This window comes from Carassius gibelio, chromosome A5 (genome assembly GCF_023724105.1).
Source record: "Carassius gibelio isolate Cgi1373 ecotype wild population from Czech Republic chromosome A5, carGib1.2-hapl.c, whole genome shotgun sequence".
Classification (NCBI taxonomy): Eukaryota; Metazoa; Chordata; class Actinopteri; order Cypriniformes; family Cyprinidae; genus Carassius; species Carassius gibelio.
This window is the reverse complement of record NC_068375.1, coordinates 19,647,859-19,661,335: the sequence shown is the minus strand read 5'-3', so window position 1 is coordinate 19,661,335 and position 13,477 is coordinate 19,647,859. Positions and strand designations below refer to the sequence as shown.

At 36.8% G+C, this 13,477-nt stretch overlaps 1 protein-coding gene across 2 annotated transcripts in view; it reads left to right on the top strand.

Annotated features, from left to right (window-relative positions):
- LOC127999822 (probable global transcription activator SNF2L2) overlaps positions 1-13,477 on the top strand; it is a 39,080-nt gene that overhangs the window by 14,884 nt on the left and 10,719 nt on the right. For both annotated transcript variants that reach the window (XM_052592213.1, XM_052592215.1), the window contains 13 exons: positions 318-481; positions 1,054-1,120; positions 1,247-1,357; positions 1,939-2,181; positions 2,301-2,414; positions 2,890-2,997; positions 3,091-3,177; positions 4,733-4,779; positions 4,974-5,140; positions 5,305-5,468; positions 6,180-6,407; positions 8,878-8,955; positions 9,116-9,334. In XM_052592213.1, the coding sequence (XP_052448173.1) occupies positions 318-481; positions 1,054-1,120; positions 1,247-1,357; positions 1,939-2,181; positions 2,301-2,414; positions 2,890-2,997; positions 3,091-3,177; positions 4,733-4,779; positions 4,974-5,140; positions 5,305-5,468; positions 6,180-6,407; positions 8,878-8,955; positions 9,116-9,334 (1,797 nt within the window). The remainder of the gene's footprint in view (positions 1-317; positions 482-1,053; positions 1,121-1,246; positions 1,358-1,938; positions 2,182-2,300; positions 2,415-2,889; positions 2,998-3,090; positions 3,178-4,732; positions 4,780-4,973; positions 5,141-5,304; positions 5,469-6,179; positions 6,408-8,877; positions 8,956-9,115; positions 9,335-13,477) is intronic.

The window sequence follows — 13,477 nt, the reverse complement described above, 5'->3', positions numbered from 1 at the left end:
GAATCTGTTATCCCCTTTGGGCAGGAATGGATTTCAAGGGGAGAAAACAGGCCTCTTCTGATTTTCTTTTCTTCTGCGCCTGATTGCTGAGGTGTTTTAAAGAAAACTTCAGGGAGACTGTTTATCCTTTGAAAGAAATAAGTTGGCACTAGGATTCATGCTTTGATCTCACTCTGTGCCCGTGAAACACCAATTGGTTCTTTTGTCCCATGTTGTTCAATGAACAGAATCTGTGTGTCATGCGTCTACTTGATTGTTTGTTCCTGATGATTGTATATTATATATACACACTGTATAACGCAAGTCTTTTTGTTCAGATCCAGGGTCTGGAATGGATGGTGTCTTTGTACAACAACAACCTGAATGGTATTCTGGCCGATGAGATGGGACTGGGGAAGACCATTCAGACTATTGCACTTATCACTTATCTGATGGAGCTCAAGAGGCTCAACGGGCCGTACCTCATCATCGTACCCCTCTCGTAAGTCCAGCAAACAAGCTGTGAATAATGTGATAAGAGGTGTAATGAGGTGAGCTGCATAAGAGGATTTGCAACACAATGGCTTCATTAATTAGCTAAACACTGTTACACACAGTACAATTAGTCTCTAATGATTGAAAATGCCATACTGGTTCATGATAGTGATTCGTGATGTTGCGTATATGGCCATATGGAGACTAAACAGTCATCATATTGATCATGCAGGGTTGATTGGTTGGAGATTGAATTAAGTGGATTGTCTTGTAGTAGAACATGTGTATCATTATTTGTATAGATAGAGGTGTCTTATTTTCTCACTAGCATGCATTTAGGCTGCTTTAGCACTGATGTCCCAGAGACAGAGATGTCTCAAGCCGCGGTGAAAATGGCTGTCAGCATTATTTTAGCTTAAGTTATTGTGATTTATTTGTGCCAGATATGTCCTCAAACCACCTCAGATCCATCATTATGAGATATGACCTTATTTTAGCGGTAAAACATGTATTCCATATCAGTGGCCTCTAGTATAAAAAATGACAGTATTGATTTTCATTCCTTTTTTTTTTTTACAGGACTTTGTCTAACTGGGTTTATGAGCTGGACAAGTGGGCACCAAGTATTGTGAAAATTGCCTACAAGGTAGTCATTGATTTTTATGATCACTGTTTTGTTAATGTGGACAATATAATTTGATGATGTAATAAAGCATAGAAGTAATACAATCAGATCCAGAGGTAATAATGGTTTTGTGTTAATCTGTCTAAGGGCACACCATCAATGCGGAGGTCTTTTGTGCCGCAGCTCCGCAGTGGGAAGTTTAATGTCCTTATAACCACCTACGAGTACATCATCAAAGACAAGCACATTCTCGCCAAGGTAAAACACACACGCTTGCTTTTGTCTAAAGTAACTTTACAGTGCACTCTAAATCTAAAGTTATGTTCAAAAATTTGGGGTTGGTAAGATATTTAAATGTTGTTGAAAAAAGTCTTTTTATAATGCAATTTATTCCTGTGATGGCAAAGCTGAGTTTTCAGCATCCATTACTCCAGTCTTCAGTGTCACATATAAACATTCCAATATGCTGATTAGCTGCTAGATTTCTTGTGTTGAAACCCCTGTGTTTTCTGCTTAATATTGAAGAGGGGTCTGTGATGCTTTTTTCAGGATCCTTTTATGACTAGAAAGTTCAAAAGAACAGCATTTATCACAAATACAAATATTGTGTGCAGTCACTGTCCCTTTTGATCAGTTAAGTGCTTGTTAAAAGTAATGCTAAAAGTATTTATTTATTTCTAAAAATAATCTTACAGACCCCAAACTTTTAAATAATAGTGTATATTTTGGGAATTGATTCATTCCCTGGGACTTAAGTCCATGATCTGCCAATGCAAAGCACCTTTACAGAAAAATCAGCTCCTTTATGCTCTAATTGTTGATTCCTTTGTAATTCCCAGATTCGCTGGAAATATATGATTGTGGATGAGGGTCACCGCATGAAGAACCATCACTGCAAGCTCACACAGGTGTTGAACACCCACTACGTCGCTCCCAGGAGGCTGTTACTCACTGGAACCCCTCTGCAGAACAAACTACCCGAGCTCTGGGCCCTGCTCAACTTCCTGTTGCCCACCATCTTCAAAAGCTGCAGCACCTTTGAGCAGTGGTTCAATGCTCCATTTGCAATGACAGGAGAGAGGGTATATAATTATATTTCACCCTTGTGGATTTACAGTATGCCTACCTGGCTATTTCATATACGTTACACTGTGGCTTAATGAGGTTTCTCTCTGTTATGGATTGCATTGATGTTTGTAAGGTGGATCTGAATGAAGAAGAGACCATCCTTATCATTCGTCGCTTGCATAAGGTGTTACGTCCTTTCCTTCTGCGCAGACTGAAGAAAGAGGTGGAGTCTCAGTTACCTGAGAAGGTAAGTAGCTACTCTGTCACCTTCTTAAAACAGTTTTTATTAGCCTTTGTTTATGAAAACTAGATATACATTGTAGAGAGAATGTACTATATAGTCACTAATGAGGGCTAAACAGTAAGAATATTTTCTGATGGTAGTTAAAATCTTTACTGATGTAGTACTCCGTATTTTTATTTTAAGAAATGCATTTTTGTATTCTCTATAAATTATTCTCATTAAATTCTTTACTTGTTTTTTTTGTATTTTTGTATTTTTTTTATTTTTTTTTACAAGAAATACTTAACCAAATTTGTCTTTATTTACAAAAAAATGAACAAAAAAAATATATATAAATAAAACAAGAAGAAAAAAAAAACAAGAAGAAAAGAACAGAATTGTCCAATTCCTCTAAAATTGCAAACACATCTTCAAAACAATGTTTGAGTGAAGTCTCTATGTGATGTGGTTCAGTTAATGTTGATCGATTGTTTCACAGGTTGAGTATGTCATCAAATGTGACATGTCAGCCATCCAGAAGGTTCTGTACAGGCACATGCAGGGCAAAGGCATCCTGCTCACTGACGGCTCGGAGAAAGACAAGAAGGTATGAAGAGAGGCTGTTAACTCAACTTTTACACTGCTGTAGGGATTGGAGCAGAGCATCAGTAATTTATACCTTGACGTGTTTCATCCACAGGGTAAAGGAGGAGCCAAGACCTTAATGAACACCATAATGCAGCTGAAGAAGATCTGTAACCACCCCTACATGTTCCAGCACATTGAGGTATCGCAACAGTGTCTCAGTACACTAATACATGAGTTAAAATATATGACACTTAAGGGGGTCGCACACCGGACGAGAAGCGCAGCGTCGCGTCGCGTCGCGCCACGTCTTTAAAATTCGAACACATTATTCTCAGTGAGTGTACACACACCGGTGGCGCCATTCGGCGTCTGTCCACGGCGCCCAGCTACGACTCAGAATGCTGTTCAAATTTCTGCTGCGCCACAGAGCGCCATCTGCATAGCTTTATATTAAAAAACCCAGATGTTATAAACTGAAACTGAAACTAAAATACAGTACATTTGTTTCATTGAAATAAAATATTACAAAGTGTTTGGTTACATTTTCAGTCAGGCTGCACAGTTGCCTAGACAACAGATACAACAAAACAATAACAGACTTATTATAACACAGATTCTTTTCATTAATTAATGTTCAAAACTCAGCTTTTATCAATTAAAATCATATATTTAAAATAATAATAATAGATGAAGTTAAAACTCTCCCATCTTGCTGCGAAATTGAGCTCGCGCATATAGAATATGCTCTTTCGGTGTGCGATACCTCGAGTTGTCCTACATGTGGCGCGACGCGATGCAGCGCTTCTCGTCCGGTGTGCGACCGCCTTAAGGCTATGTCCACATTAATCTGGATCAATTTTGTTTTGGCCTCAATCGTCCACACTGAGTTTTGTCCAGCAAAAGTCGAAGTGGATGTGTTTAAAACCACCGTTTTTGCATTGTAGTGTGAATTGAATAAATGAAGGTATTTGAAAATTACAGTAATAGAATGGTTGTGCCAGGAGTGAAGTGAGAGAACTTTATTATATCTGGTCTCTTGGTATCATCTCAGTGAGCTTTTATGGCATTTTCTGAATTTGCAGCAATGTGATTGAGGCCTTGTCCACACATAGACGCGTTTCACTGTATATGCATACATTTTATATCTTATAGATGTTTCGTTACACAGATCCGGCGTATCTGGACAGCGAATCCGTATATTTTCTGAAACGATAACATCATCACCCCACGTCTCGCCCCTAGTCAGACACCGCTATGTCATGTAATGGAAACAAAAACTTGAACAAACTGAACGATATACTTTTTATTAATTAACATTAACACAGATTAATAAATGTATTGTTCCATGTTCATTTGTATACCACTCTGGCTTCGTGTGGACATAGCCTTAGGCATTTTCAGATGTGTCAGTGAGGATGAGCTGAATGAGTTGAACTTTTCGAAAATGCTCAAAAACACTTGTGTGGACAGAGAGCCCTTCGAAATGAAAACGCTGTTGTCAGATATATCTGGATTTATGTGGACGTGGCCATAAAGGTTCACCCAAAAATAACTTGACCTCACTGAGTTTTTTTTGTATGGATACATTTTTGTATGAAAATATCTTCTTCAAAACCTTAAACTACTTTATAGTTATGGAGTTGGTCCTTAAAACATTTGTCAATAATCAAAATAAAGAAATTAACAGTACCATGGTATATTTCTACTTGTATGGCATCAGATGTACTGAACGTGTCTACTTTGCATCTGTTCAGGAATCTTTTGCTGAGCACTTGGGATATCCAAATGGCATTATCAACGGGTGAGTGTGGATCAAATTGATGATGTGTTGATTAAATTGATGATGTGTTAATTCAATTGATAATGTGTTAATTCATGTTAAATATGGGTCATTAAACACACAGCATGCCCCCTGCACTAGATGATCCAGACAGTTTAGGTGCACCATGATGGAGGTGTTGACATTTTAGAGATGCTTTGTTTCTTGTGACCTAGCCCTGACCTGTACCGCGCCTCTGGCAAGTTTGAATTACTGGACCGCATCCTGCCCAAGCTGAAGGCCACCAATCACAGAGTGCTTCTGTTCTGTCAGATGACCACCCTCATGACCATCATGGAGGATTATTTTGCCTATCGTAACTTCCTCTATCTGCGTCTGGATGGTCAGTAATCAGCGCATGCCTTCTTTAATATTTTCCTGCCCTTTAGGAACTCAATTCCTAAAGAGATTTCCAATTGATAGCCCACCACTTTTTTAAATGAATGTGATCACACTAATAGACAGCCCTTTCTCTTTCATTAACACACGTTTGCTGCTGTCCCCCAGGATCTACGAAGTCTGAGGATCGTGCAATGCTTTTAAAGAAATTCAATGAAGAAGGCTCACAGTATTTCGTCTTCCTGCTGAGCACCAGGGCAGGAGGTCTGGGCCTCAACTTGCAAGCTGCAGACACCGTTGTGATCTTTGACAGCGACTGGAACCCCCACCAGGTTTGTGTGAATCACTGCTGAGACTAGAGAGGAACTAGACGGTCGTATGGCTTGTTAAAAGTTTGGCAGTGATCTGTCATCTCTAGATCAGACTTCTACACATATTATATTACTGTTTTTAATAGTTCTGGATGTTGGGAGAAAAAATAGTTTTTAAAAGTAGAAATATTACGTTTTCTCTCAGGTAATATGAGTCAAAAGCCACATGCAATATAATAAGCAAAAGGCTGTTAAAAATAGTTTTTCCAAAACAACACGGATAAGTATAGATTTTAAAGTAAAGTTTAAAATGTATGTATACATTGGTTATTATTTATTAATAAATAATATTATTTATTATGTTCCTGTGTCTCAGTGGTAGAACATTGTGTTAGCAGCGCATAAGGTTGTGGGTTCAATTCCCAGGGAACACACACACTGGGGGAAAAAAGAATGTATAGCTTGAATACACTGCAAGTTGCTTTGCATAAAAGCATCATGTAAATGTAAATTATTAATTTATATATTTTTTATATTTTGAGACTTTTCCCCAAGCATTTTCAGCAGAAAATGTTAAAATTACTCCTCCATCCGCCTCTACATAAAGCACAAGACAATTTGACACCAACAAGTCAGAAAGAGTGCACTGTGCCTTTTCCTAATAGCATTCACTCACTTTGATTATAATTGCTGTAACTGTTAATCACACACAACTCCGGTTTCATTCACCAGGACTTGCAGGCCCAGGATCGAGCCCATCGTATCGGCCAGCAGAACGAAGTACGCGTATTGCGTCTGTGTACTGTGAACAGTGTGGAGGAGAAGATTTTAGCGGCGGCCAAGTATAAACTGAACGTTGATCAGAAAGTCATTCAGGCAGGCATGTTTGATCAGAAGTCGTCCAGTCATGAGCGCAGAGCCTTCCTGCAGGCTATTCTGGAGCACGAGGAACAGAATGAGGTGAGTCACTTTAACAGGCACAGATGGCAGTAAAGTTTCCCTCAGAATGAATTAGACTAGCTAATTGTATCTAGTGATGCGCTGAGGTGAAAATCACTGGAAAAAGGGCCAAAAACAAAAGGTGCCTTTTTAACTGTTTTATTACCCAGAATGAAAGCATTAATATCCAGTTGGCATTGTGCATTCAAGTTACACTTTTCCAGATAAATTGGTTTTTGCAGAATGGATATAAATCCTATCTATTTCTACAAATATAAATATGCAAATAAAACAGTTCATTTACGAGATGATGCAAATACCAAGCAGTGATTGGAATGTTCTCATCAGCCCACATGCCAATTAGTGTTCGAGTTTCACAGTTTCTCCATCCGTGATTCTCACTCTTTCAAACTTCTGTACTCTGACGCCTCTTTGGGAGCAGTAAAATTTATGTATGTGGCTTGAACAACTAGATGCATTTCAACTTGGCCGAGTCTTGTCTTCTATGAAGGGGTTTTCATTGATCGAATTGCAGGCAGCCTCAAAGTTTCTTCCCCTATTGAATTTTTATATATATATATATATATATATATATATATATATATATATATATATATATATATATATATATATATATATATATATATATATATATATATATATATTTATTTATTTATTTTTTTATTTTTTTATTTTTTTATAAAAGATCTGTGTAGTATAATGATGAAAGGTTCTTATTTTTAAATAATGTGGAGATTGTAAGGTGTTACCAAACCTAAAAACTATTCAAAATGAAAAGAATCAAATGGATAGAAAATCCCAAAAATGTCTTTCATCCTCATGTTGAAGTATGTTTGGGTATCTTTTCAAAATGTATTTTACAAACCGCACAATACGGCTACACCGGGGATGTGAGAGGGGTTAGAAACTCGGCAAGCGTGGAGGCACACAAGCTAGGCTGCTAGACCAGTGATTCCATCACACATGCTCTCAAATATTCGCTCTCTGGAAAATAAACTGGAGTTAATTCCACTCAGTCGGTTTACACAGCGTGAGACAAGGGATTGTTGTGTGTTTTTTTTCTTCTTTGAAACATGGCTAAAAGGCAACATCCTGGAGCAGTGTAACAATGCTGTGGTAGTGACAAAACACTGTATACATACACATATGTGTTTGTGTGTGTGTTAAATTCCAGACAAATATCACTGTCTCTTCTGACCGCCATAATCCTTATGCTTATGAAGAGTTCAGATGCAAAAGCAAAGTGCCCTCTGAACATTTCATTTAAAATTTGCATTTTTATCAGGCTCCTGTGTTAAGGTTCAGCAATTTTGCTTTAATGGTAATGTATAGGTCCTTTTCTATGCCAGTTATTTGTGAAATAACTGAACATTATTATAGGAGCCTGATAAAAATGCTCATTTTAGAATTTCATACGGCACTTAGAGGCTTTTGCATTTGAACTCTTCATATATATATATATATATATATATATATATATATATATATATATATATATATATATATATATATATATTATTTCCTCCTTTCACTGACAATATTTAAAAAAAAAAAAAAAACATTCCTTGCTATTGTGACCTATATACCTCTGTGGACATTTACCCTGTTATACAGTAGTTTATTTAAAGCCAGAAATGTCAAAATGGTAGCTTTTTTTTTAATTCATATATCTGATTTCTTGTGTTCCCATAGAACCTGATGGAAGTGATGTGCAGGTCTTAAAACTATTTGAAAATGCTTTGAAAGTGGTATTATAAAGTTTTAAATTGGAAGAGGTGATACCTGCAGGTACCCTGTGATGATTTTTGTGATTCTGCCTCTATTTTATTGGTTTAAACTTTAAATGACAGTCTAAGCTATTAAAAACATCATATTATAGAAGGTTGCTATACATTTACCCACTACAACCACAAAACAAAAAAAACCTTTATACCTATATACTGCTTCAAAAATTGTGACCATTGTTATATATAAGCATTACATATTGGTACACAATTGCAAATAATAAAATGGTCGTTTGTAGTTTAATTGATTTTTTTCCTTGTCTCAGCACATCATTCATTGCCTGTCTTGTTATAATGTCACTGCAGTTTGTTCATCAAATTACAGTTTATCGCTGACATAAATTACGCATTGACCCATAAGAAAATGCAATTCAGCTGAGACCAAAGTCTGTTTCTCTATTGATTTTGATTGTGACAAAGGCTAAGGGAAAGGCATGCAATTTGGGGAGACTAGCAGTAAAATTGAGCTGAATTATTTAAGGAACAGAGCAAAGCATTTCTTAGGTGTCATGTGGTTCTTAGGTGTCATGTCGCAATTATGATACGAACAAGCAAAATGTCTAAGGCACCCATACAGGGTTAATTTAAAAATCCACTTTGCCATATATGAAAATGCTAGTTATCGGTACTTGCAAAATCCTGATTGTGTCCTAATTGTTTTTGTTGGCATATGTTTGTGGTTCCAGGAGGAAGATGAAGTTCCAGATGATGAAACCCTCAATCAAATGATTGCTCGAAATGAGGACGAATTTGAGTTTTTCATGGTAAGACTGAAATTACACAAAATGTGTTACTTGCACAGATAGTCCCTTGTATGGTGAGTTACAGTAATTGTTGTCGTGTGTTTAAAATCCATTTACAGCTAGAAACAGGAAACGTATCCATTACTTTCAAACTTACGTAATCCATTAATGGCTCTTTTAGCGCATGGATTTAGACCGTCGTCGAGAGGATGCACGCAACCCTAAGCGTAAACCGCGGCTAATGGAGGAGGATGAGTTGCCATCATGGATCCTGAAGGATGATGCTGAGGTGGAGCGGCTTACCTGTGAAGAGGAGGAGGAAAAGATTTTCGGCCGTGGATCCCGTCACCGCAGAGATGTCGACTACAGCGACACACTGACAGAAAAGCAGTGGCTGAGGGTATGCTGTTTGCGTTATATTTAGTTCATTATATTTTAGTCCATGACAAACATGTAGAATGACATATGACATAAACATACTACCATCCACATGTTGAGAGCTCTTGTTACCGTAGCAACAGGTAGTCTTCCACTCTTTCTAATGGTCTTTTTTTAAGCTGAATGAAGATGCACAGTGATGACTGCTCATTATGAATATTTCCAAATTTTCACGTTCAATTTGTCAAGTGACTTCACTTCAGGTTTAGTGCTGCCCAGTTTTGTAGTTTTATTTATACACTATAATAGTGTCCATTTAATATTTTGAATTACCTTTTTTTTTTTTCTTTTTTTTTTTTTTTGATTTGGTATATAATTTTAGTAATTCAACTTATTGAATTCTGTAAATTGCCAAAACAACATTTAAAATTTTCAATTTTCATTTTTTCAAGTTTTTCATTTAATATTTAAGTAGTGAATAAAATTTTTAATCATTTTAGTTTTCACTAGTACTGATCGAACTTCAGAAAATTTAAGATGAAAAGTACTAACTTGATCTCAAGAAGCCATAATTCACGAAGTGTTCACAGTGATCATACAATTGTAGAGCCATTAATATCTAATTAATGTGAGTGTCATAAGCAGGGCTATGCAATATTTACATTGTCATTTCAGTAATCTGCTTAAAGCTCAGCAGATTTCCGCAGGATTGGAACAGCCATCAATTATAAAAATCTGAAAATCCCCTTTCCCTTGCATGTTCATTTATTAAATATTTTGATTAATTTGATAACCCTCTCAGTTACCAATAGGAGTGATATTTTGCCTGGGCCTAGATATGTGTGTGTGTGCGTGTGTGTGTGTGTATATAGTGATCAGTTTCACAAGGGACTGGCTTCATTGTATGATTTGATCGTTTGAATATGAATCAAATTTCAGTTTACAGGTCTGTAAGAATCAGGGTGGAGTCAGTATGTGCTGACTGAGGCTACAGCTTCAGTCACAGTGTGTTGAGAATCATGGAGCGACCGGTTACAACACTTGATTATTAAAATCAAATAGGTTATTCTTGGAGGTTTGATATCACTGGAGAAAGAACCAGTCAAAATCAAATCACAAAAAGGAAATTGAGTTTTGAAAAATTAACAAGTACATCTTATGAAACAAAAAAAATATCACTACTTATAATGATTGAACACCACATAACAGCATTACACACGTTTCCTCTGCTAGTTTTTAATGAGCTGGCGTCTTGTTAGATTCTGTAATTCTAAAGTATCAAGTGGGTTGGAAATGGGTTGAAATGTTATTTCAAAACATATCTTCACCACAAATTGATTGATAAGACGACGTTAACAACACAACAGCCAAAACAAATACAGCTCTCTTCTCTGTGTGACAATTCAACTCAATCAATTGACCCAGCTGCATCACACTGAAACCCCCAAACCCAAATAGCTCATTTTCTAGTTTTCCATCCAGACACAAATTGACTGTCCTCCTCTCTAACAAGCTTTTTCCTCTGTCATTTTCTTACATAAAACGGTCTCTGCACAGTCCTCCTAAACAATTTCAAAGCTACCCAGTGGATTGTGCCGGTCTATAATGAGTGTTCCATAGGGCACTGCGGTTGTATTTCGGTGAGGGTCCGTCTGCTGCGGGGCTTGGCTGGAAGGTAACAACAGCAAAACTGTATTTGAGCACAGAGGCTGAAGGTGTAAAGCAGCAAGGGAGGTAATTATATGTGGAGCCAGTTCCTGGTAAACAGAGAGCCAGTGAGGAGTAAAAGTGTACTGAAAGAGGAAGGAAGTTTGACACAAGGAAATCAGATCTTTCAGAGCAACAGTATGGGGTCTGTGAGTTTTTATGAGGTGGAAAAAGACCACTTTTTAATCTGATTAAAGCTCTCTGACCCACCCTGCTTTTATCACGGCTTGACAGGCGATTTGGACTTCGAAAGTAATCTTATTTCGTGCCTCACTAGGTTTTTTTTTTTTTTTTTTTTTTTAGTAAAATGCACCATGAAAGTGTGAGTGCATGATAGTCTCCATACACCTAAAATGGTTTCTTTTGTAACTTGTGCTTGAAGTCATTCTCCAAAATTGCTCTTACACAGGAAATTATGACAGAGCATCTCCCCATCGACACAGCTCAATGACTCAACAAATTGATTTTGTAGCTTGACTGCACAGAGTTTGACAAACAGTCAGCTGTGTTGGGGAAATGAAGTCTGTTGTGAGGTGTGAGAGAATACGTGGCAGTCTAGGGGAAATAAATACTCAGGCCATTTTCCATCTGACTTCAACCTAAAATCTGTTCTTGCGTTGTGCAATATAACATCTAAATGGGGTTACATGTGTGTGTGTGTTTCAAGAGAGGTCGGTCTCCCATGTTGCTTCAGCTGCTGAAGAGAGATCATTCACACTGACAACCAAGTCATTCGTTTTCAGTGTGAATTGGCCACTTGAGGCAAGATTAAGACATCTTGTGGGCATCTCCAGTGACTCAACAAACTTTAGAAAAGATAACTTTGTGATAATAAACACTGTGGTGCAACTGCTAATGGGAATAAACAAATTGGAGCTCATGCAATCCTTCTCCTGTGGGACACTGTAACCAAGTGTGGGCAAGTCAAAGGAGAAGTGCATGTTGCTTTGAGCGATTTCACTGTTCTTTATGTCTTGTTCTTGCCCACATACAGGGAAAACATGAACCGTTATGCCTACCAAAAAACTTTAGAAACATTAAGCATTTTGAGTGAGTTTCATGTGATGCATTGTGCAATATTCAGCTTCATATACAGTATATAAAGACTTCCCTGTCTAAAAAAAAACATTTAGCAGCAAGATTTGGAACAGTTCAGTTCAAAGTGGTCACGAAAACACGAGATAGATGGTCATACTTCCAGAACAGCAACCATTCGATAATCCAAGAAAAAAAAGATAGAAGAAAGAAAAGGAAGATGAGATCCATGTAAACCGCACAAGGCCTGGTGGACCCTTTTTATTAGTTACCCCAACCTCCTCTGACTTATACCTAAGTTGCCATATATATATTTTTAAAGATTAATACTTTATTTAGCAAGAACACATTCAGTTGATCAAAAATGACAGTAAAGACTTTAAAAATGTTACTTTCTATTCATCAAGAATCCTGAAAAACTAAATGAATCGTAGTTTCAAAAATATTGAGCAGCACGATTGTTTTAAATATTGGTAATAATATGAAATGTTTCTTGAGCACTACATCAATATATTTCTGAAGAATTGTGTTAAGGATCATGTGTTATGGCTGCTGAAATATGAATATTTATAATTTACATTAAATTATAATGCTTTTTCACATTAATATGGTTTTAGCTTATTTTTGATCGAATGTATGATTATTTCTCTGTATTGTTTTGATAAGCCATAGATCATAGCCGCACAGTGGATGACACTGAAGTCTTTCACAGGTGCTGCTGAGCTCTTTTTTCCCTCAGATTAGTTTGGTGCCCACAGGTGCGACCTCACCATGACAACGGTTGAGGCGATGGAAGAGAGGTTATCATTATTGGCTCAGTGTTACTAAAACCCAGCCAGAGGCGTCCCTGCAGACAGCCAACATTTGAACCCAGGATCTCAGCCACGGGATGCATCATTTGAGTGCTCTGGAAACAGCCTTTAAAAGGATGATGTGTACCCCCTGCTCTGACCTGATGGATAATGCACAAAATTGATGTGGTGCAAAAAAGCATACATAATGTTTTTTTTTTTTTTTTTTTTTTTTTATTTATTACATAAACGTGAACAGCATACATTTATGTACACTTCCACTCAGAAGTTTGAAGTAAGATTTTTTCAATGTTTAAATATAATCAGAACTGTTTTCTATATTAATATATTACAAAATGTTTAATATATTACAAAATATATTCCTTTTATGGCAATGCTGTCATTACGCCAGTCGTCAGTGTCACATGATCCTTTAGAAATCATTCTTATATGCTGATTTAATGCTCAAGAAACATTTCTTATTATTATAAATGTTGAAAACTGTTTTGTGTGTGTGTGGAAACCGCAATATTTTTTTCCCATGTTTCTATGAATAGAAAGTTCAAAAGAACAGCATTTATCTGAAATATACATCTTTTATAATGTTATAAATGTCTTTATTGTCCCTTTCA